Here is a 25,573-nt window from a genome sequence, read left to right as displayed (position 1 = left end):
TAAACTGCCCATCGATATGTGCCGACTCCCTACCAAACCGACGACAGCAGCCGACGTTGCAGCAGAATGGCACCCACTCCCCAATACATGCACCCTACCTACACCAAGATTTACCGAGACGCTCCAGTCCGCCACCTCCCGAAGCTCTAGGCAGATGAACAGCACGTGTGCTACACAGGCATTGTGCATCACCCAAACTGACCATGGTTCATCATATACAACCTAAACTATCAAGCAGGTGTGAAATAGCGGCGTTCTACATTAATGTTTTCCCCAGAACCGCTGAGGCATTTGCGTCATTCGCCGAGTCATCACGAAGAGGCGCGGTTTCGGGGAGAATGCAGTGCTACGTCTCGTGCACGCCTTCATTCTTTCCAGTATCACGTACGCAATCCCGTATGCTCTCCTCAACAAGCACAAAGGAGAAAGCGTGAATACAATATTCCGTGCAATGTTCTTCCCACAAACAGATCCACCTTGGTGCCCCTTCAACTCAGTTTCCACAATACGTCGTCTGAAGTATTTGAAGGACATCTCTTACGACAATACCGGCGGCTTTCTCGCACCAAGGCGAGCCTCCACGTCCTCTCAGGACTGGAAATAAATACACCAGGCTTTAACGGCCGACTTCTAGAGCCCCTCCCCGACCTACTGAAGAACTCATTAAAGTACTACTCTTGCCGCGTAACATGCCCCCTGAACACCACAGTGGACAGCGTAAGGCTCGCGCGGAGGCAATCTCACGACAGTACAGTCAAGATGCTAACACGGTCTTCATAGACGCGACAGCGTGTCCGTCCTATCCAGCTTTCGCCTTGGCATTAAGCCCCGTTCAAGGGAGGTGGGCTATCACTGCCTCTGTCAAAGCACTCTCACCAGCTGAAGCTGAAGAGGCGGCAATTGCACTTGCCATCTCCTCTACCCAGGCTACTACAGTAGTGACGGTCAACCAACCGGACTGCCGGCAGTTTTATGGAGGCCGGAACGGTTCCCGCGGCGGCCCGCGCAATGCTACTCCGCCACCTTCCGCGGCGACAGATCCAGATCATATGGACTCCAGCCCATCTGGGAGTGAAAGGGAACGAGATGGCGCAAGACCTCGAGGGTGAAAATGACACGCCGCACGAGGAGGGGAGAAAACGCCGCCTCGGAGAGATTTTCTCCCCTCCTGACATGCACGTAAATTACCGAACACCTACGTCAGCCAGACGCACCCTCCCCTTCAACCCCTCGACACCTATCTATCGAGCGGCCGGCACACCACTACCGTTCCATGGAAAACAAACACATTAGCCCACCCAAAAAGAGTCTGCCATTACCCCGAACAAATTACGCGGCCTAGCTGCTTCTTTGGTGGAGCAGACTGCACTCTTTTCCACATGGTTGGTGCATGCCCCTCTCATCCTCTCCCCAAACCATACTGGTTAACTCTCGTGGTCTCTGGATGCGCGCCCTGTCCAGCTAATGCCTGTGCGACCAGCTTCGGCTGGTGGAGCGAGCTGTAACTGCTGGCAAGGCTTATGGGGTCCTGAACTGAGGACTTCACTTCCTGAAGTGCCCACCGAAATTTTGAAAACAATAAAGATCCTTATCCTCCTGTTCCTCCTTTCCTAGAAAAACCATGGTCGGTTGATTGATCGTGGTGTTTAACGCGCCTATTCTACACCGGGCTCTTAGGCGGGTCGTAGTGAATGGTTTTGTTAAATGTTGACTACCTGGTAATTATTAACCGGTGCTGTAATGTCGAAACACCAGCCTTTTTGCTTTTTGCCTTCATCAGAAAAGCGGCCACCGCTGCCGGGGCGAACCACCGTCCTTGAGCTCAGGAGCGAAATCCCTCAGTCCCTTACCCAGCGCGCCGCATCCCAAAAAAAGCAAAAAACCATCTTTGACTGGTCGTATTTGACTGTTTAGCTAGGCTAGCATGCACACTACTTGTTCTGGTTAACAGGTGCAAACAAAAGGGTGTTAAAATTGAATGTTTTACCCAGAAAAATAAATGGACTCTTTTTAAACAACTCCTTATCAACAAAGATGTTCTAGACGTGTTTTGATTCCTGGTTCAGTGACTAGTTTTTTATATTAGCGTAACAATTCCTGCTGCTTTAATTTTCTCGCAAGTACTTTAGGTTGTAATCAGGACATTTTTGGTAAACCCACTGCCGTCTGCAAGGGTCGTCAGGCACCCTGGAGCAGTACGGAACCGCTATACAATTATATAACCCTAACCTTCTGCAGCGAACCTAAATATTTGATATCATTTACTTTTTTATACATTGACGGAAGTATTGCTTTGGAGCCCTTAAAAAAGAAAACACCGATGTTATGACCGTCGGCCTTTTTTTTCACAGTCAGTGCGCCACAATTTTGTGCAACTGACCCCAGGTTTCCCAGCAAGATGGATAACTGACGCTTTGTCACCAATAAGCAAGCCCACTCTTACATAATCATGTGTGAAGGACTGCAGCTGCAGTGGTAATCTACCTTATAGTGTAAAATAGCTGCTTAATTGTTTACTCAATCGCGATAAAAACACTGGAAATGGTTTCTTGTTATTTCCAGGACACTTGCACAACCTACAACCCCTGTAAACTTTGACTTAGACTATCCAAGATATAACACGAAGAGCAAGGGCTGACGCCGGGCTGTGTGTTACGGACACAAAACACCTTATTACAGAATAAAGGCTTACTCAGGCGCTTAAGTGCTGGACGTGCTAACAAAAACTAGAATTTCGCACAATGAACTTGATATCATACTTGCAAGCCCACGTTTCCTCGCGTAGTAGCAAATAAAAACGTTTTTTCAGCGAACGTACTCACGGCACTTAACAAAACAGGGCACTCTCTGCGCCTATCAAGTAGAAATTTTAAATAAATTCGATGCTTACATTCAAACGCAGTGATTGTTTTCCCTTTTTCTTCGCGGATTCTGTACACCCAGTTTTGTAGTGTGAAGAGTGCCCGTGAAATGTACGAAATTTGTTAACTGAGCTAATTATCTACAAACGTTTTATTACGTATGTTCAATGGCCACCACGGTGCTCATGAGCGTATGTTCAGCGTAAGGAAACTTTCTAAAGAGTTAGGAGCGCGAAGAGCAATTCATACACGTGCAATACTCGAAGCCTAATAAACTTCGGCGGGCGTAAAGCTTTCTGCAGCGCTCTCTGCAATTTACACTGATCTGTCCTGTGGCGCAACTGCGCTGTTTCAACTAGTTACGCTGTCACAAACCCTCCCTCCAAGGCCAGGCTCGAACCAAAACAAAATTGGAATGAGCTCGTTTTGTATTAGTTTTCCTTGCTCTAGAAGGCACTCTCGACACCTGTCTCTGTTACCCGGCCTCTTGATTACACTTCAACGACAAAACATTGATGTCTTGAGAATATGTTCTAACCCAAAACAAAATTTTACACCGTCTACTGATCTCGAGTAATTGTGAAAAATATTTCATTCCATTCTGCCAGCGAAGTTTAACCCCGATCGGAGATGTATAGCACTAAGGGTGGATTAAGGTTGTGGGGGTACAGGAATCCCTAAATTGAACCGATCCCTGTACCCCTGGCCCTGGCTGCTGGCCGCTCTCCACCACGTTACCACAGGCAAGACGAAGGTGGCGCAAAACGGTACCTGGACGCCTTCCCCGTTGTATCATAGCTTTTATAACGCTGTGCCCGGTGTGGCACGTGCCTTATAATTTTCTCTTGCTCCTAATACCCTTTGGTGTTTTCGCCAATGGACACATTAGATTTTCTAGCATCTATCTCTCTGCATATTCGCTTTGATGTGTTATGTTCGGCTGCGGAGAGAGGCAATTAGTTAAGCAGGAATACTAATCAATATATTAGTTTTGCCATTCTGTGGGGAACGCAACTACTGGTGATTTTAACGAAGTAAAACATTTTTCACGGTGAAGGTCATTCGTCTGTTTGCCATATTGAAAGCTGCAAGCATGCTTGTTCATGCCAAAACGCTACCAGTCTAGCCTTGCTTTTTTTAACAATCACTTGCTGTCCCAAACCGCCTGTTGAAAAAAGAGAAACAAGAGAAGGAGAGATAAGTACCACGAGGGTTCTACAACGTCAGCGTTCGTATTTCAACCATACAATGCAGCAGCTCCAGCCGAGATACGGAAAAAAATAGAAGTGCAATACAGGAATAAAGGCACATAGTTTAATAAGTGACATGAACCCCTGGTACCAGTGAATTAGTAAAAAAATTCGTTAGGGATCCTACGTGCACCTACGTGCTTTGAAGCCGAAAGCCAGGCGATATTTAAACAAACGTTTACTGCTACATCACATTGGCAATTCAATGCTCGGTTTCGTCTTTGTGTCATTGCACTAACTGCGTGTGCAAGCTGTATCGCACACGTCACATCTTCCCTAGAGTGACGGTTCTTCATGTGCGTGTGCACTTGTTCCAATGACACCCGATCACGTTCTGCAGTAGTCTACAACTTTTGTATTTCGATTCAAGTTTTATGAATTTAGTGAAACGGACACAGTGATCCTTTGAGGCTCCCAATCTTCCCCCACTACTACGAGAGTGAATGCGTTACTTATAAAGGAACTACAACGGCAAACTCTCTTATTTTACGGGAGCAACGTGCACATATACCTTAGTTGCTGGAGCACGCGCGTGCAGCTGTCCGGCCCCGTGCTCAAGACCATTGGAGCACACGAGTATTTTATTTGTTATTCTTAGCAGCAGCGCACTCCTTTTTGCCGGTCAACGAATACAGCAACAGCACTTACGCCCCTAATAATGGGGCACCCTTACTTTTTCCTAATGTGCGTTCTAAGATTCACCCCTTTGGCCGAAAGGCTCAAGTATACAGGAATGTAGAATTACACACTAGACTGGAAAAACTTTTACAATGTGTCTTTTATGTATGCTTCTACGGCACTCTATAGGGTTCTTCCACTTTCTAATACAGCTCCCAAGAGCGGTCATCAGAAGCGGTTATGTTTGTCTATGCCGCCAACGGCGGTGGCTGCATAGAGTGCCCGATGGACCAGAACTATCTATTCTTTCAGCAGTGACTAACCATCAGTACTTCTTATTGCTCAGCAATAGTGTTTTTGATCTTGCGGACAGCCGCCCTGATCTGGCAATCCATGTTGCGCGCGGTGAAACATATTTCCATGCACTGAAACTCGGCCGCGTTTAAAGTCACAGTGACCCACTAAAAAACTTGGAAAAACATCACCGTTCTTCCCAAATATCTTTCATTGAATCCTTTAGTTATACCATGAATGGTACTTCTGGTACCGTGACGTTTTTGTTCAGAACCGGCAACAACGAGGGGATATCGCACAACTTGTAGGAAAACCCAATATATCTAAATACCAACGAGGCCGCGCACGTGTACCTGTTGAAATGGTTATGGCCTCATCTTTTTCTTTGAACGAATCTCTCAGCTACCCTTGCACAGATATATAATTTGTCAGTCAACGTCTAAGTAAAGTCCCCTGATCTTTATAGTGATAATACCTACTTATTAGGGGAGCGTACTGAACCACAAAGCTAGAGGGAAGCGTGTTGGTATATTTTAACAAATGTTAAAAAGGCCTTTGGTGGGATTGAACATGTTCACAAGTACATTTATTTGAGAAACGCTTTATTCGTTCCACTTGTTCATACTCAGTTGAAATCCCGATATTTAATCAATCTTAGTCTGTAATGTTTTCCGGTGGATTATACCCCATAATTATTTGTGTTCCTCATTGCTTCTCCGGCTCAGCCCTGTTTCGTTGCTCAGTCAGCAGGCATATCGGCCATCGGCAAAGATGTTACTCCTGGTGCCCTTTCATGTGCGTATTGAGGCCACGCTTTTCGTTGAAGCTCTCCCCGCACACAGCGCACGCGTAGGGCTTCCCTTCCTTCAGGTGGATCCTCCGATGCTTGGACAGGTTGCGGGAAAGGCCGAACCGGCGTCCGCAATCTTGACACTCGTAGCGCTTCTCCCCTGAGTGAACGTTCATGTGGTCGGCGAGCGCGCCCTTAACGCGAAACGCCTTCTCGCACACTCGGCACACGAACGGTTTCTCGCCCGTGTGCCTGCGTTCGTGGGCGATGATCTGCGATCTGCAGAGAGAGATGAAAAACATCACTGCATTGAGAAAACGAATCGGAGACCGGAAAGATCAATTGCCTTACTGATGTTGATTGCAAGGAAGATTTTAGAGTACAAAAGGAACTTTCAGCCTCACTGTGAGCATCTGAAGTCATTTAGACGAACTGCCAGTTGAGCTTGTTGGTATACGTTCACGATTCAAAAAGCGCTACTTAAACACGAAGACGAATGAAGAGACACAGCACGAAGTGGTTCGTCCAGTGTCTCTTTTCTTCTTCGTGTTTAAGTAGCGCTTTTTCAAACGTAATGTCAAGCCATGTACCAAGAAACGTATTTAAGATTGTGTTCAATTAGAGTTTGGACACTTGCATTACAGGATGTTGGTTTGTGCATTTTATTTGAAGTTGGAAGAACACAACACCCCAGCATAAAGTTTAGATGGTTACAATAATTTATTTTATAATAATTTAATAATACGTAGAAAGAAAATATGTACCACGAGCCGCAAACCTACTGCCATGGTCACCGAGTGTTAACGGTAGTGCACAGAACTATTTCAAGCGTGCTTTATCACCCAGTATATTGCCACCCAGTTTGTGTACCCAACCAAACTGGGTACACAAACTGGGTACATTAGTTTATATGCAGTGTACACCTCCAGCCATATACTTACGCATTCCAGGCTGAAGAATTCCTGCTCTCATTGTGGTCTGACGGTTCAATGGAAACATGTGCAAATGTCCCACCTTTTTGTATACTACTGAAGCCGAATATTAACAAAATATAAAAAGAAAATTTACTCAGCAAGAACACCGAAGAGTGAATAAAATGAAAAAGCCAAACCAAACAGCTAGACAATGTCAGCAAAATGTATTACAGCTCTGGTTGTCAACCCAACCAAATTTCTTTCAACTACCAGCCACGCGATGATTTTACCGATTCAAAAAACCTGCAATAAACCAATGATGAACATATAAATACACAATATATTTTATTATTGAATGCAAGGAAACGCAAACAAATGGCGGAATTATCTTCACAGCTATACCCCTAAATTATCGGTCAAGGTGGGGCTGTAATCTGGCTTCGTGTGATGGGACATTAGAAAATTTTGATTTTTCCTTCTCCTTGACATTCAGTCATTGCTTCTTAGAAGTCATAAGGAAACTTCAGCAGTTTAGAGATTAAGGAAACACTTTCTTTTGTGTTTTCCGCGCACATCTATGCTAAACAAAGAGATGCCTCCTAACGCTTTAAACGACGAAATAAGGGGATCAATTTTTTTCTTTGTATTATGTCATATATACGACCCATACTTGTTGCATTTTCACAACTGGTTACCGTAACGGCAAATGGTTCCTAGAAAAAGGTTTCATGTTAGTTCATTTGACGTTTATTCGTTCGAAAAGGTGGTAAATTGAAAAAAATGTAGCATTTAGCGTTGAAACACCTAACGCCTAACCTTGAGAGTAAACAAAGCGGTTTGATAATCACAGCCCGGCAGGCGAAAAACGTAGCGATTGCATAGTCTATATGTACCACCAAGTGAACACGCACTAGCATTGATTAAAAATGTACCCTGTAATCACCGTGGAAAACATTCAGTTTCCAGGGGGATCCTGTCATGCAGTACTATTTGTAGTGGAGCCTCCTATTAACAAAGTCTTTGTTTATAGGCATTAAAGCTCAGGGCTTTTTAATGGAACATGTTTTCTGTGCATGCCATTGTGAAGGAAATGAGTTTCTTATACACACGGTTAACGAACATAAATTAAGAGTGTAGAAAGTTAATAGCGGTGGAAATAACGTTACACCATACAAGACTTATGTACCCACGCCCTCCTAAAACAGCCTAAGAAGTGTACGAATGATCTTAGCGTGCGATATAGAAGAATACGTAAATAAAAATAAATAAATACAAAAATCTATTTAGACCTTCTGCACCAATTACGAAAAACTAGACCAGTAGTTGTGGCCGTAAAGCCCAAGCGGATATTTTTACCATGAACATCTTCAGTGTTCATGCCAATTATACTTTTCTTCTGCGTGTGTTGATGCAAAAACGGAGAATAGGGTCAAAGGAACAGCTTTTCGCCACGGTTAGCTACAGAAAAAGAAGTGTGACAAAAAATCGTTATAAGACGGGTCGTCGCCCCGGTTTACGTTCGTCTACTTGTGGTGCAGTAAAACTCAGTAGAGATACCACAGTGGAGTTCACATGATACCGCAGCAAGGCTCAAATATAAGAGGGTCTTCTGATAGCTTATCTTCTCCCGGTAACTAAGGCCTTGTTTCTGCACTGCCAAAGGCAATGCTCACTGCTTAACGTATTGAACCCACGAATGCATGTGTCAAGTCCAAGAAATTCTTAAAATTTAGTAACCCTAACAAACCATCTATACCAAGCTCCGAATATATACTGGCTCTTTAGACCAAGATGGGCGAGTTTTAATAAATCTCTTCGGTGTAGCAGCGTGAACCGGTAAACATTACCATGAAGGCTAGCGATTTCCCCAGCACAGTTTGGTCTTTGCGACTGACTTACTTTCTACATAAAAATTTATAATCTAAGCATTTTATATGACTGCTTTGGAAAAGTGATCATTCGGACGTTCCCAAGGAAGTTGAAAATTCCATTTCCTGAAAAGCTACTAGCGTATAAAGGCCAGAATACGAGGAACGAACTTTCACGACGGAGTTTCCGTGGCGCAAATTCCGGCGCGGCAAGACGCCGTATGTTCGTCTGGCTGAACTACATGAAGCGGAGACACGGCGCCCACCGCAAAACCGCCGCTGTGTTGCCCTCAGTGTGGCTAACCGAACCTCCATGCCCGGAATCAACGGCGGCGTTCAGTAAACAGACCCAGTGAAGGAGCTTCCCGTTTCGGTTTTACGTAGATTGACGATTCCGCGTGATTCGGGGGCATTTCTTCTGTTTAAATATGCGTTTTAGGTCGCAAAATCATTAAACGCAGTTTAAAAAAAAACGAACGCTGCTGGAAGGTTGGAACTATCGACTCCCAGAACAAGGAACGGCCGTTCTACCTCCACTCTACCTAGACTAATGGCGCTATGGTGCAAAATAGAGCTAGTCAAGCCCGGTTCTCAATAGATATGAATGCCTGTTTCTAGTATTTTGCTGTATGTCAGAGGCCTCGCGTTACCATCGCCTCTGCCTTACACGCTGACCTTGCAGACGGGTCCCATGTTGCTGTTAATACAAGTTATGTAGGCGGAATTTGTTTATTTGTCCTAATAAAAGCTTTCGTACCTGCATATCTACGCTACACAAGCCACGTTAGGTGGGACGGGAGCGTAGTGCACTTGCGGCTTGAGCTATTAGAAAAGCGAGGACTTCAATTCTTGCAACACCATTTTCCCTTATCTCATCTAAAATGTACCATCCGTTTTTCTAGCTCGAGTACGCGCCGGTCAAGCGTATTTCTATCGAATTCTTCAAAAGCGGCCGTCTGCAGCGACCTGTACGCGCCATATGCCACGGAGGGGATATTGGAAGACCTGATTGGTTCCTCCGGTGTACCGCTCGCCGCTCCTCCTACGCCGACGAACTTTTCTGGCCCTGCTAAATCGGTGGGGGACGACGTTTTTCCGTCGCCGAGCATCGGGCGCGCGCCACCGTGTGTTGTTATTCGTCTTTTCGTCGCATATTCGCTTGATGTATTCTGGCCTTAAAGCATCTAAAACATTCCGCGCACATGGGACCTTCAAACTTAATGGTCGGGTGAAGTATGGTAATTGTCAATTTGTCGCAAGCTATATTTTTTTAGATTCGGAAGATTCCATTTGTTCTAAAAACGTGAAGAATAGAGTAAATTGAAAGAAAATACCATGAAGCATTTACGAAAAAAGCATTTAGCAACGAAATATGACGCATGCGAGGCTGCTACAAAACCAGTTGTTAATACGTACGCACTCTGGCAGAGCGACTCAATAATCTGATCTGCAGCATCTGCAGCATTTGACATCCGCCACCCACAACCAAAATAGTGCAAAATGATAGGATACTCAGGATAGAATACTCAGGCTACTCAAGCTTTGTACAAAGAAAGTAAAAGCAGTGCGAACCCTTCCCAAAAGTCCCTCAGGATATAAAGAGAGTTACTCCACCCGCTTATGCTAATCAAAGCGATGTGACAACTCCTCTATCATCTATGCCAAACTACGTTAACCTTTCCAAAACGCAGATGCTTTGCATTGTTTTTAGTGTGACCGCGCAGTGCGTGGCTCATAGTGTCAATTATATAGCCGAGGAATCAGCTTTAGATGTACCGTCGGTACCTATCAACCCATACTCAATTCACAGTGTTCCTCCCTAATTATTTCGTCCCTGGAAAAAAACATTTAATAAAGCCCTGGTTTGCAGGTTTCGCCGACACTTTCCCAATGTTGTTTGACTTATGCTACAGCACCGAACGCGTTCAGCAGGAATAGTGCCCTATACCAGGGCTTCAAGGGCCGCTGCTGCCTTTTGATACCTAGGGAACCACACCGATATCGTCTATGCGGGCCTCGCTTGCCAGCAGGGCTTTTTATTTATCCGCATTGGGTTTTTGATCTTCGGCACATGCGCTGTGCTTAGTTTACTCATGTGATGCGAAAAAATGTGTATAGTCGCGTGCCCCATGGGCACCTGTGCTGACCGTTGGAAACGTCACAGACCCAAACCTTTCTCTTTCAAACACATCGCCTAGTGTTCGAGCTAGCATTATGCCTGCTCAGGCTGCTACGGATCGGTAACGAAGTTAAATGTACATGCTCATGATAGCATGCTTTCAGAAGCCTCGTGGTCTTACTAGAGCTGAGAAGTGCTATATTGTTGAAAGTGCGCTTACGCGAGACTCCTCTGTAAGTGGTAACGACTACTCTTAATAATTTCGGAAAAACATATAATTGCGGTGAGGGTGTACTTTTACCCACTTGGAATCGCTGGAGTAGGAGCAGTGGGAGCAGCGGTGCTTCCCTTGTGGCCGCTCTGCGTGCATTCTCCGATTGTGCTGGTTGAGGTATTTCTGTGCCCCGAAGCACTGGCCGCAAGTAGGGCAAGGAAAGACCACAGGCTGGGCATCCAAGGCGTCGTCGGTGTCTGCAAAATCGCAAGAAATTGTCAGAGATTTAAAAAATCAGGCCATGCAGGACGTTTTCTTTCCGCCATGGTTTGTAACTCTTACCACGCCGGCGTACTTGCGTAGCAGGTATTACCATTTACAACATCACCAAAGAAGTAAGCATGTAACGGTGTTTCTAAAATTACCGCTGTCGCGATAAAAAGAGATCGACTCTTATTTATATCCCCGTGGACGTCAATGGAAAACGTATACGCGTGAGCGCGAATTGCCCAGTGCGCAATCTTTGTCCCCCTTCAGTTGATTTGTATGACACGACACAGAACTTACCTACGTCATCTATTGCTTATATTACTTTAGGCTGCACTGGAATTTAACAGCTTCACATTAGACCCGACTAGTAATGACGCAGAGGGCGCACGCAAAACGAATAGCCGACGGACCAGCAACGGTTGATGCAATAGACCCTATGCAAAATGCGCCCCGCCATCTCACGTCGACTCCGGTAACTAGGTCTGCCATTTTGGTACGGTCGTTTGAAACCGAAACCAATTAGCAAAACTTAAAAGGCGGGCATTGACCGCTCTTGGTGATGGACTACAATGCCGGAGCATTGCTTCGTGCCGCAGAGCACGCAATGCGGAAATACCGGTTCAAATGGAGAAAAGGTACGTGAAGTTCCACGCTTTTGAACGAACTTTGTGACGCGAACTGTGCCGGCGCGAGCAGACACGCTGGGCGCAGTGCGCTTGGAGCGAATATTTGTCGTTGGTTCGCTAAGCGCGGGGTTCCGTAGTCGCTGTCCGTATGAAAAATACAGCTGTGTTGGAGTTCTGTTGTCCAGCCTTTGTATTCTAAATGAAGCCTGAGCGTGCGCCGCCTATTCACTCGACTGACAGCGGCGCTCGACCGGGAAAAAGTACCACACGTTGCCAAAATTAGGCTGTTTCTTTACTCGTCCCTGTGGCTCTGCGCCCGCTTCATTTCATTGTTAAATGGTACCGCTTAGCCCCTACACGAGCTTTTATCTTACCTAGGGTTGTAAACAAACTTTTCTTGCCGCACTACGCCGTCACGGCGCGGTTGAAAATTTTCTCTGTGGCGGGCGCGCACATTATGGGAGTGTGTAAAGAAACCAACGTTTCTTTACGTTGCATTTAGCCGCGTGTCGTTGCAGAAGTGGCGAACACTGTTTTTTGTGATCTAACGGTGGAAAATTCGAGCTTCTGCACTTGGTTCCCGATTCGCCGGGCTGAAAGGTTTGTTGTTATGTCAAGTAAACTTGGTGCCCATTGTCATTCCAGCAACGATGTATTTACTGTCGAATATTTTGCGACTAACATACACTCACTCCTCTAGTTTGTCACATGCTGCTTGCATGCCTCCGACGTAATGATAGTGGCCATTGATGTAGGTAGCTGAGACAATTTTCAAGTTTTATTCAAAAAGAAAAAAGAAAACGGCAACAGTTGCATCAGGCCGCCCCGCATCAGCTTGAGTGCTTTTGCGTTTTTGTGGATATAACTGTGGATATACATGGAACAAAAAGAAGCATTCGCGCACCCCTGCATGTCGCGGACTAGTAAACACGACGTTGCCCAGCCTCTGTGTGCTTGCGAGACGACCACGGCGAAATGTGACATGAATGCTTGCTGGTAGCTCATCGGTGACCCTTCAGGTGCCATGCCAGTCCTTGTTTGTAACTGGGGGGGGGGGGGGGGGGGGGTGAGGCCAGCACAACTGGGGCAAAAAACTCATTCCCAAGGCTACCAAGTTTTCTCCCAAGCGCCTGCACGGCACTTTGTTGCTGCTCGCATTGCTCCTGTACTCGACGTGCATCGAACAGACGCATTGGCAAGGGAAGGGAGGGGCCATTTTATCGCGGGCTTCTCCAGTCAATGTTTTGGACACTCGCTGGCTTGATGCCCTGCTGTCTCGGACGTCCCCACTGTTGTGGCAGCTCAGTGCACGCAAGATCCGGTGGCGCCTCTTAAAACCTTCGGCTTGCAAGAGGGCGAATAGGTGCACAGCAGCCAGGATGTCACTCCATGCTCCCCTGCAACACGCCGGGCACTCGCACGATGCCTTCCCAATCGCCCCACTGTCCGTCTCAAAGGTGAGGCACACAACATAGGGCCGGCCACTTTTCTTCTGGGAGCGAAAGCAGCTGCTGAGCACATGGATAAGGCCCAACCTGAAAGAACAGAGAGAGTATCAGTAAATAACACTCAGGGAAGAACAGGAATAGTCCGCTACAGTGTATGGTAAAGGGACAGAGCAGAAAGCAGTGGCCGCAAGGAACAGGCTCAAAATGACCAGATTTTGTGTCTTGCTTAACACTGTTGCAAGGGCAATAATCTACACCTCAAACAGCAATGATGTCAAAATTGTTTGTCAAGTTCGAGCGTGCAAGTATCTCTGCATGCTTTGTGAATGCATTTTTCAAGAGAAGGAAGGTTAACATTTAAAAACCTCAGCGTGGGTAATGATGTATACCAGTACCCGCATAATCGTGTTCGTCATAACTTAAGCAAGCAATAATATGATTATCTGGAACTCACTTCCAGAACCTTTCGAGATAAACAGGTAAACATTCGGGCTATACCGATGACCCATCGAATTAAAAAAAATATTCTAGTTCAGTTAGTTCGAGCTAACGAGGTTTTACTGTATTATCTATTCGTGCACACCAAAAACATGCGCTTTAGAAATAAACACAACCACCCCATCGCCAAAGAAGGAGAAGAAAGACACACAAACTGATTTTTGCGCAGAGCATGCGCAATAAATAATGAACACACAAAAAAAGAAAACTCAAGGCGTATGTGCGCTATTGTAGTTGACTTCGCCGCAAAGCACGATTGCTTTGCGGCAAACGCGCGGGCGGACGACCGTCACGGAAAACGGCCGCAACCTTTCCGTAAACATCTTCGCCAAAAATCATCCCGTAAATTCCATGTACAGCATTTGAAAATACCTAATCCACCCACTAGCGGTACGGTCTGGCGATTGTCTCTTTCAGGGTTACTGCAACAGGGTCGCCGCTACGCATTTGCGTGGTAAACAACAATGAACAAAGTGCTCTACAAATGCTCATACCGGTTAACTCGCGTCAAGTAAAAACAAAGGAGGATTTACTTACTGCGAGTCGCACGTGTTTGTCCGCACCGATGAAGGCGAGCAATGCGCCTCGGTGGCTGGGCGGCATGCCCTGCTTCGCTGCCGCTCGGATGGGTCTTTACGCGGCACCCCGAGTGGTATAAGTCTTCAGACACACTCGCCAGCGCAGGCAAGTCCTTCGTCCACAATCCGCGGTCGAGAGCCGAAAAACACCGTCCAGTTTGAGCCATACCGCGTTACCGTCACCTACTCTTCCACAGTAAACAATACGGTACTTCCCGATCGGCGCCCGTACCAATATGGCCGACGGTCTCGTTTACATCAGTGTTGCTAGATCACCAAGCAATTTCGCATAGGATCTATTGGCTTTTTACTTTTCATTGCTTCCATTACGTCGTCTAAAGCTTTTCATCTTTACCGAAGCATTTGTTTTCGGCAAATTCAGAAATATCTACGCCAGAAATGCGGCTCTTCCAAAACACTCATGCATTTCAACAACGTAATAGTTTAACCAGCTTGTATCAGATCACGTGCAAAGAAGCTTGGCCCACCTAATCAATATGCGCATCATTTCAGAATGCTAATGAACTCTGGTGGCGGATTTCAAACCAAGTGTGAACACTGGCGCCACCGTGAATACACTGGTCGATTGTGAACACAGCAATCACTGAAGTTTGTGAAATATGACAACGAATGCTACAAATATATTTCTCAGAACACAAGAAGTGATCGTTCAGTCTAAAAATTGACACCTTGAAAAAGTAAGAGGCTGACATTCAGATCGACAAGCAATGAGAGCGACGGTACCGCTAGGAAGTAGTGGGACGGAGTTACCTAAATCAGCATCGCTAACTGACGAATGAGAAGTTTTGCGATTTGACAATAAACTGCAAGTCTAAAGTTATAGAAGACGCAAGGATAAATATATAGGTGCCGTTGTAACGGTTTCAGTTGCTGTCCTTGCAGCCTTTACAAAGGCGGTGGCCTATAAAATGGGGTGTTCGATGGTATAGGGATAAATTTGGGCCGCGGAGTTACTTGATTATGGAAATCACTCACTCGGAATAGAAAAACAAATTGTATATTTCGAAAGAAGTTTTCAATAAAAACATTTATGATGCTCAGACGGGACTGCGTTCGGTGGAATCATGCTACGTGTCTTTCTTACTTGCTACTTGCTTTAATTTCTGGCCCTCTGGAAATCCGGCGGTTCGACCTTCCTTTATGTTTCGTATTTTACCCCTATTTTTCATCAGACAGTGGCCTGAATTGGTACTAGGGGTACAACAAGATTGTTTTACATGGAGAGTTTATTCCACAACTCTCCATTATTGCTGCAGGTTTGGTCTTTCACCAAATTTTGCCGTCGCAGTCTCTACGGAGGATTCAATTACTTCAGCCTGGGAAGAAATAGCCAATATTGTGCCGTGGCGGTTTCATTTTCGGGCAAACGTGAACCACTTTGCTACTCTTCTCCTTTTTGCTATTTCCAGCTTACAAAGTTAAGCCAAACGCGTAATGTATGCTTATACATACTTCCGCTTCTTGTATCAGTAGTTATGATGACGCAACAAATGCTCTTTGAGTATCTTAATTGCCCGCAGCTTGCGAATTTATAAATAAATAGGGCACCTATTAGGAAGGCGACGAGGAAAAATATATATTTTCGTATCCATTTTAAAACACATCCACATACCACAATGAACCGGCTACCGAGTTACTTCTTATATTCACATATATTTAAAATAATATACGTAATAGATGTAAAACACATCCACAGATCACAATGAACGGACTACCGAGTTACTTCTTATATCCATATATATTTAAAATAATATACGTAATAAAGGAAACAAAAGGTACAGAATATTTTGGTTAGCTTAGACACTTTTTTTAAACGCAGCCCACAATCAGCCCACACAAATATTTATCTCTAAAATGTATATATATGAGCTATTCCAAATCTCCGCTGCATAATGTGCCTAGATGAAAGTATATTATTTCCGCATTGGTGGTTGGCACGCGTAAGCGAAATGTAAATTTTAGTAAAGCGCACTCTCCGGCGAAGAGTTCCAGACGGCTATATTAAGAATATGTCAGAGCTGTCGCCACGGCGCCAAGTTGACAGACTACGATTTGTCCTGTCAGTGCCATTTGGCTATAAAACAGAATGGCTCTATCAAGTTATTCCAATTTCGGAAAACCTTATTCATACAACAAAATATTAGCTCCTATGCTACTTCTTCGAAACTAAAGCAGGCGACGCGGTTTCTGTAAACGTACGCCACTAGAAAGAGAGAGAAATTCAAGAAGACATGATTAGTGCAGTCTGTGCTTCTCGTAGAAAACGGCACTATACATCTGCCATCCTGTGTCAGTCTTTCCTCACCATCTATACTACTAAACTCGTTACAGTGATAGCACACCACCTCCCCATTATCAACACGGTTCGCGTGAAGACCGGCAAAATTCTGAATTCCTCGGCCTGGGTAACACCTTTTTTTCTGCACAAATGAGTTGCTGCCATAATCAACTCTGGTCGATGTAGCCTCGTAGCAAGTCACCATGAAACCGAATCATTCGACTCCATTTCCGCGACCCCGACGTTAACCAACCAACCAACACAGTGGAATACCCAAAGGCCCACTACGCTCAAAAAAACCCATTACGCCATGTACAGAAACACGGTTGCGTAACAGCTGACATTTCAAGGCATTTAACCCACCTACACCAAAACAAGTTATCTTCCATAAAAGGGGAGAATGAGGAGAGTTAAGAACTCCGTCAAATTTTCGTACATCTAGGTAAAGTTTCATACAGAAACAGAAAATTGGGATTACCGAATTCAAGCGTGTGTTACGCACTCAAGTCTAGTTAATACAGATAATCCTTCTAAAAACAATGAATGAAATGATTTCAAAGAAAAAAACGTTGGTTACGGTTTTGGTGTTTTTTTGAAAGCGGGAAATATGGCACCATATGACTTTCGTATACTAAACATGTACGGAATTTAAAGGGATCATTATTTGGAATTTGTGGCGGCCGCGAAGAGCTAAAGGCGCCTTCGAAATTTTTAACGTAATACCGTACTCTTTTATCCTGTATTGCAGACACATATTCTAGTTTTTATTGGACGCTGCGGCAGCGAACGCAACAATTTCGTAATTTTGTTTCGGCATTTTCTGAACGTTTCTAGAGATATCTGTCTAAATGTTATATCTGAACCACACACAGGTGTTGAAGTGTATTATTTATTTTTTCGGGCGCAGTAAAATATTGAATTTGTAGGTGTAATTCCAATCGCTCACCCCTACTACTCCTCTGCACCCCCCCCCCCTGTTTTAATGCATCCCCTTCGATAACACACTGTACAGTCTGTGGGCGGATTCTTATCAATTGAATGCTTTTTAATTAAGGCAATGGAACCTGTGCGAAAACTAAATATTGCTGGCTCACTCTGGGATTTGTAAAAATGTTTTAATGGTGTTTCAGCATGTAAACAGTGCAAATAAGCATGGCGTTTTGTTTTCTTTGGTGCGTAAGCAGAAAACGACAGATTGAGTTTTTTCGGCCTTCTCCCGTATATTCGGGCACAATTTCGTTCAGAATTTAGTAATGAATCATTCATGCTTAACTGATATAATCGCAAAGAATAAATCTTTTTAAATTACGTCCGTAACCTTAATGTACCAATCCCACGAAGGTTTCTCATGCGTTTTGAGTATGGGTAAGGATCGCGGACCTCCAAGCTTGGTGACCGTAATTTTCCGGTGCGTTTAGATTAATAATGTGTAGTGCAGTGTTGAGAGTGTTTTATATTTTAAACAGCGCTACGTTCATTATATCAGAAGGCCTAACGCAATATTTATTGCGTCTAAGCTGCTTCGCAGATCGCGAGCCGTCAACCCCAATTTTTTGAGGCCGGCTTGTCTACTTTGTAAAAAAGCCTTTCATCTAATACAATCTTTATGCTGGACACTAGTTCTGGTCAAAACGTGATGGTCTCACAACGTCTTAAACAATTTTATACTCCCATGTCGCCCAGGAAAAGGACATGTTTTGGACATGGTCTTTGCTGACAGCAGCAAGCCGTGACGTTGACTCACAACGATGGCGGGAAACCACGCTTTCCGCTTAATTTAGTTGAGTAGCGAATGAGTTCCACCCACCCACCGGTAACCATATACCATACAGCCATATACCATATACCATATACCATACCGGTAACCATACAGGCCTTCACCTGGTGCGACACCCTTACCTTCCTGTTGTTCTTCCAGCTCCTGATTCGACTGCTCTGGTGAAGTCTCTGGATGCCCGGGACTTGGTTCCGCACTTTCACGCTCGTGGTCTTCTGTTGTCTCCTGCTGCATCGGCTCTGGAGGAGTCGTTTCTTCAAGACGTAACGCGAGACCTTCGCCATCATGGTCCTGGTTCGGAGGCAGTGCTGGATTGACTGGTCGTACACCTTGCGCCGGCGTTTTATCAGGGATCTGAAGGGTCACGGGTCCAGTGTTTGGTCCACGACTGGAAGAAGCCCACACTGGGTGCTTCAGGTCGTACTTGTAAGGGTATGGGAACGGCGGCGATGTGACCCCGCCATTGATCTCAACCAAGACGTGCTCCCCCAGTTCGAGCAAGGTGTCGAAGGTTTGCTTGCACTTGCTGCAGCGGTGTTTCTTTGGAGCCTGGGGGCCAGGGTCCTGGGAAGCTCCAGGCACGTCCTATAATCAAAATGGCAACACCAAACTTATTTTCCGCGAATCACTGAAAACTATACTACAACAAAATAACAAAATGTTGCGTCATTTACAAAAAAATTTAATAAGAATTGGCAAAAAAACCTTCAACAAACTTTATTATTTTTCTTTGTAAATTGACCACCCTGACAGGTTGTATAACAATAGGCTCCATCGCTGGGAAAATCAATTTGACAGCAGTTGACAGCACAAACCCCCCTCCTTCCGGCCCCCGCTTTCTTAGCATAGTGAGTCATTGCGGTGATGACGATGACGAAGCGCTAAGAATGGCCATTTCGTACGTAGAAGGAATTCCTAGCTAAACCGTGAAAACATGATATAGACCTTACTAAGTGCTGTTGCCAACATCACAAGCATTATTTTATTAGCCCTTTCTTTTAAAACCAAACACCACTAGTAGTCACCGAGCTAGCATCATGAGTTGCACAGATGACCCTGAAAACTTACGGCGATCGATAACTGAGTGCTATCTTGTCGCTGATAATTGGCGCTTATACTGACTTTCGAAACTCACGCGAAGTACTCGGACGACACCGATGTGCTTGCATGTCTGGAAAAGGAATAAGGTTGGTACATATCTCTCCACGTCCTCTACGGCCGGTGGAATATTGCTGCGTTCGCAAGCAGACAAAAATCACAAAGATCCCGCCTTCTACATAGAAGGGCTGCCATAACAACATTGTTACAAACCTACACCCAGAATATTAGTACAGAAAAAAAAACATAAAACGTCACTTTTACAGCTGCCAAATAACCCAACGCTAAACCTGAACGTCTAATCGGTTAGCCTGGATCGAACTTCCGCGATGCAAGGTCGTGAGTGGCGTAAAAGTCTCCATAGTGCCCTCGAGACTCTATTAACATCCGTGGCAGTGAAATGTACTGGACTTACCTTGGGCGGCGTTCCCGCGGTGGAGCTCGACGGTGTTTGTTCGGTGTCCATTAGAGACAAGTTGTAGGCAGGAGGTAGTTAGTACTAGCACAAAGGTTGAACCCGACACAGGTTGTTTACCGCTCCTTTCCGGTATATTCACTGCAAAGGTATAGAACGGCAAATATGCCTTTGTTTTGCATTTGCAAATTTGGCAATAAATGTAACAGAAATGTAAATGCGCAAACTCCTTCAACACGCTAATGTTTTCACTATTGAGCCAGTTTTGATACTGTCAAGTGGTTCTGAAAGTGTGAATATCACGGTCTATTTGAAAGACAGGCTCCAAGTTGTCCCAGTAAATCTAAAGGCAAGATACAAAATGTGTCACATCCAGCGCTACCCTCGAAAATACCCATTATGTACACCTTTTAATCGGTTCAATGATACAAAATGCACCCCTTTTGGTCAGTTCAATGGCAAGAATTGCGGTAGAGCTCGTAAGATTTTTCGTTTGTCGTACAACAATGATTTGTAAGACCACGAGAAACCGAAATAAAGCTTTCTATATAACGCTACGCGCTTCAATGAGCCAACATTTCTAGAAAAACGTTTTTTTTGTTTCACTCTTTGGTGTTGATATGCGTTGAACTGGAAAGCTTAAGTTTGTCACGCGTGAACAGGGAGTGCATAAAAGAATATTCTCACCGAATAAATACCAAATTAGCCACCCGTGGCTTTGACTGATTTCTGGAAAAGACTATTTTCGGGTTAGTGAGCCCAATGGCGTTAGCGACCATTATTTCAAACTGCGAAATACAACTCTCTTTGTGTACCTCCTACCAGAAAAGAATTAAGCTCGGAACACCGAATATTTTTTGTTTTTCAGAATCCCCATGCTGTTTTTTATGCCTCCTCTCAACTCCTCCTTCCACTTTGAAATCTCTCACATTGAAATATTTTCCCTCCTCCTCCCAAAACTGAGGAGACACGCAGTACTGTTTAGAGTGGTGCAACGATAGCAGTTTTTGACACCAGCACTCCTATATCGGTTGCATGCAAAGATCCATCAGCATCTGGCGGTCCATAACAACCGATGGTTTTGTACAACGAGAGACGCTCCAAACTGCTCTGCCACTATCGGTCAAGAACGCCTAATTTCGCCGAATGTAAAGTGCACCACACGCGACCACGAATCACAGGACAAAAAAGTGGGAAAGCTGTTCAGCAAAACAAGACAATAAGAAAACAGAAGAAAATGCGCTGACAGCGTCTTCAAAGAAGTCGGCGACTCGGACGCGTTTGGGCTTTCACCGTTTGGTGCGAATAAAGCAAACTAAATCTCCCTGTCCTACTTGCCGTACGGTATCTCCGGAAGCCAGTGCTAACCTGGAGGGTCTTTTGACGTTCGTTTTACTTGGTGTAAACACTGAAGTTTATGTTAACCTCCTTTATCGAGATCGGTAACACAAGGTATGCTTTGTACAGGGCGACCAACGACGTGTCCCGGATTGGAAGGTACAAACGCACCTCACCCTTGAGCAACATACAGCACGGGCTCCTTAAACCTTCAATCAGGATACCTTCATCGTTCTATCTTCGATATTTGGAAACTAAACCAGACCATGAAACGTATTCTTGTTAGAGATTTCATTGTGGTTTTTTTTTTTGTGCTTGAAACCTGAACTTGCTATGCTACCGCACCGGTCTACCAAAAATACTGTGAACTTCGTTCCGCTTGAAATATACTTCTGTTTATCCTCCATGTGCGCCTAATAACGACATTTCACTACATTTGCTTCCTAAGGCGGTCATATTAGTGTTCTGAATTTACTTGAAAACCGGGCGACTACATTCGCAGCAACACGGCATTTATCTACCGACACATTCACGTTTAAAACTCAATTTTCTACTATAACGCGTGTATGCTCCGAATTTAAGCGACACTACAATTTCGGCCGACACACTTTTCTGGTGCGCGAACTCTTATTCATTTATTGGGGGAACATGTTGCATTGAGTGTAATGCATTCATATAAAATATTTTCCGATTGTTGTATTCAAGCTTTTAAAAAAAAGGTTCACCTCAGTTGTAATTAAACAGTAGCAACCACCACGCCCAAGATCCGCCGTGCCAAAGACGAGAAGGATAAATGCGTGAACTCCTCACGCGGCGCAAGCGCACGCGTACGCCTAGGCAACGCCAGGCGCTCCTTCAGAGGCGCAGGTCCACGTGCGCTCAAGCTAAAGAAATACGTACGTGCGAAACCAAATGCTGTAACGGCTTGTTGTCTCCGCACCGGAAGCTACAACATTATGGCAGTGAGGAATCGTTAACAAATTGTCCCAACCATCCATGACTTCAATGGGGCGTTCAACGAAGAGGGAATCGACACCTTGTTTGGGTCTTCGCTGCGATTTTCTTTCGCTTGCCATATTAAGCGACGCTATGTGTCAGTACCATAAAACGTAACCTCGTCGTCACAGACACACACAAGAGAAACTGCACTAATTGTTTCTACAACAAGCGTATTTGACGACCATTAAATCACCCCCTCCATTTTTTCTGAAAATCATGATGTTGAGCGTCGAACCCGTCTAGCCGCTTTCACCTTTCAAGGGGCAGGGCGCCGTTGCAGAGCTGCAAAAAAGTTTGGGGTAGTTGGGCTCTGATCTAGTCAGCGTTCACAGGGCTGTCAAACTCCAATATACCGCCGTCGGTGCGTTTCTTCTGTTTCAAAACACAAGTTCCCACCACCGTTGCCAACGGGCTTCAAATGCCATTTCGCAATTTTAGTGCGCAAGCACGTTGGCGGCGGCTCTTGGAATTTGGCGGTGGCGACGGCCACGCAGAGAACGTCGTAATCGAGCAGGAAGGAAACAATAGAGAAAATATGGCGAAAGGGTGCCAGGCAGGGAAGTATGCTGAGCCTCCACGAAACACTCGTCGAAGCGTCTCGCGAGGAGGAGGCAAAACGTTAATTGAACAAAAAAGAAAACGAAAACCTGAGCGTCCTTGTCAGTCCAGGATGCCGCGAGCCACTTCTTCATGTTTTGTTTTAAATGCAGAGCATTTCTTAACTCACATGTAGCGTCCGCCGTGCATCCGCAACAGCTCAGCGCGCAGGCGCGCCCTCTCTCCCACTCCTCCTCTTCCGCATCACGCTACCCTCCTCGCTCTCAACAACAGGTCCGCACCCCTCCCCCTACACTATATAAAAAAATAATACTTACCGGCGCCTGGTTTCGATTCCACGACCCTGCGGGCGGAACGCAAGGTACATGGTGCTCTACCCACTGCGCCACAAAGCCGACACAGAATGGAAGGCTACGAACGCGCCTTATATCCTTGACTCATTCAAACTACGTCAAGAAGCTGCTGATACAACGCATTCACTACCTGTGGGCGGAACGCGAGGTACATGGTGCTCTTCCTACTGCGCCACAAAACCGACACAGAATGAAAGGCTACGAACGCGCCTTACATCCTTGACTCATTCAAACTACGTCAAGAAGCTGCTGATACAACGCATTCACTACCACCAACTCCCCAAACACTAAACGTTAACGCAATACACCCACCCGCTATGCGACGAATTTACTCGAGTCCCCTCGCGGGGAGATGGGCCCTTTTTTTTCCTTTTTTTTAGGGGGGAAGGAGGGTTGCACGCGCGCCGCTAATGCGCCATCTCTCTGCCTGCCTCCATTTCACTCTTTCGGGAGACGTTACTACTTGTCTATGGTACGCCATTATAACAACGTGACATTAGCGCGGGCGGGAGGTTGAAACACAAAGTGCAACAACATCGTAGCCGACGGTGGCGACTCCCTGCGAGATAAAAGCACAGTAGCGTGCACCGCCGTGCGTTCGCTGATCACGTGATCAATTCCGACCCGCAGCAGAGATTCGCCGTGACAGGGAAGACTGCATTTCGGCTTGCGCACAGATTTTGCATTAGCGAGTATAGTAATCATCAGATCTTTTTGAGAGCGAACTCACAACTAGAGATTCCAAAGCAAGTCTTCAAATGACGTTTAAACATTCGCTATGTCCACAAAGCTATTCTGCATTGCCGGAAGAACTCCATTAAAGTAACGCGCGGTTTCGTTACCTTCTGTGACGCACCTTTTTAAGCTACTTCGCCCTCCCAATCATGTTTGCACTGGCTAATAAAAACCGCGAGACCTTCTTTCTTTATCCCAACCCAGCGCAAACGGACGCGACCCACCTAACGAAACTTACCCAGCCTAACGTTGCCTCACCCAGACTAACCTAATGTACCGTTGTCGCCACAACAGAACCATTTATTTGGCTTTTGTTAAATTCAAATTCTATTCTAAGTCAAGAAAATAATTATCAGAACGCCCAGAACAACGAAAACCACCGTAGCGCCGAACTCGAACATTGGCCCTTTGTATGAAGTAACCAGGCCGTTATCCCGACACAATTATTCCTTTTTCTTTTATTTCCAGTTCCGGAGAGTAACAACAGAAGAAAAAAGTGTCGTTAAATATTTTCGAGGATCCCCCTAAAACAGGCTAACCGGCATGGCAGGTACAGTTGCCCCAACGCTAGTAGCATCTGCCCCCATTTTCTCTCCGTCGGTTTTACGCAAGTACCTATAGCGTCGGGTGGTACAGAACAGCCGAATGGTTATTACCCTGCGAAACGCCGCTAAGTGCGCTGCAGCGTTCTCGTTTCATAAAGGAAGACATTTCCTTCCACAAACGACAACACAAGCGACCGCGTACGCCAACAATAAAGGACAATGAAATGCAAGAGACTCAAAGACGCCAAACGCGTCGTCGCGTCTTCTATAGCAATCAGCGTCTAGAACGCGTTTGGTCACTCACCTCTTCGTACACCAAAGACAGCTTCAAAGCTCCAGTTGCAACTTGCCCAGTGGTACTTTCAGGAGCCAATGCTGTCTTTAATGACCGCTGGTCTTCGTAATTAACGAGCAGCGCTTACAAGTTCGTGCTAAGGTGATTAATAACCAGAGGCTAGGCGACGCGGGGTAGACACTGTGACGTCCAACGGCGTGGTCAGGCTTGGAAATTCGGAACGCGTTTCATCCCAAAGGCGCGTGCAGTGCTTGCTCTTCCTTTTCTTTCTCTGGGTGAATTCATCGTTCCATCTTCGATATTTCGAAACCGAAACTGAGCACAAATCCGCGTCCTGGTGAACGGACGCGGAAAGGGATGAAAATCTAAATGGCTATAATACCGTACTGCGCTTCTCCGATTACTGCGAGCTTGCTTCCGCATTGAACTAAGGTAAACCTAGGACTTCACTGCGCGTATATTATTACCAGGTTACGATATTAGTTCGTTTGGCAATGAGAGTCTAGTGAAAGTTGTGAATTTGTGGAAAGTTGTGGATGTGAAAAAAAAGTTTGTACTTTGCGTTGGCCATGACAGAAATGTGCATGCTAGCAAAACTGGCCCAGGAGACAGTAACGGCAACAACAACCTTGTAGTCGGAGTCCTATCGATGAATAAACACGAGCGAAAGTATTACGCGAAACAAATAGACGGAAATGTGCTGCTAAAGAACGAGTGGCTAAAATCAAGAAGCTGGTTATATGGCTCAGGAGGTGCCTCCCAAAGAGCAGATGGGGCCAGAGACACCGGTACGTAGCAAATACCGGTAGGAGG

The 25,573-nt window shown here is 45.5% G+C and overlaps 1 protein-coding gene across 1 annotated transcript; it reads right to left on the bottom strand.

The window, feature by feature from the left end:
- Positions 1–5,688: 5,688 nt before the first annotated feature.
- On the bottom strand, positions 5,689–24,935 carry LOC144141910 (uncharacterized). The gene is made up of 5 exons (XM_077673377.1): positions 24,770–24,935; positions 19,938–20,078; positions 18,547–19,009; positions 11,020–11,185; positions 5,689–6,092 (listed from the first exon to the last, which is right to left on the bottom strand). Exons 2-5 carry the CDS (start codon positions 19,986–19,988, stop codon positions 5,798–5,800), a joined length of 975 nt encoding a protein of 324 aa, XP_077529503.1. The 5' UTR covers positions 19,989–20,078; positions 24,770–24,935; the 3' UTR covers positions 5,689–5,797.
- Positions 24,936–25,573: the final 638 nt, after the last annotated feature.

Source organism: Haemaphysalis longicornis, unplaced genomic scaffold (assembly GCF_048455015.1).
Source record: "Haemaphysalis longicornis isolate Haplotype H1 unplaced genomic scaffold, Haemaphysalis longicornis Haplotype H1 scaffold_6, whole genome shotgun sequence".
Lineage (NCBI taxonomy): Eukaryota > Metazoa > Arthropoda > Arachnida > Ixodida > Ixodidae > Haemaphysalis > Haemaphysalis longicornis.
This window is presented reverse-complemented; position numbering and strand designations above follow the sequence as displayed.

Bases quoted from the DNA above. Each gene is read 5' to 3' on its own strand.
- LOC144141910 (XM_077673377.1), bottom strand. From the start codon at position 19,988: ATGGACACCGAACAAACACCGTCGAGCTCCACCGCGGGAACGCCGCCC. The intron at 19,010-19,937 runs GTAAGTCCAGTA...TTTTGATTATAG, and splicing joins CCGCGGGAACGCCGCCCAAG to GACGTGCCTGGAGCTTCCCA. The intron at 11,186-18,546 runs GTAAGGGTGTCG...GCGATTTTGCAG, and splicing joins GCTGGAAGAACAACAGGAAG to ACACCGACGACGCCTTGGAT.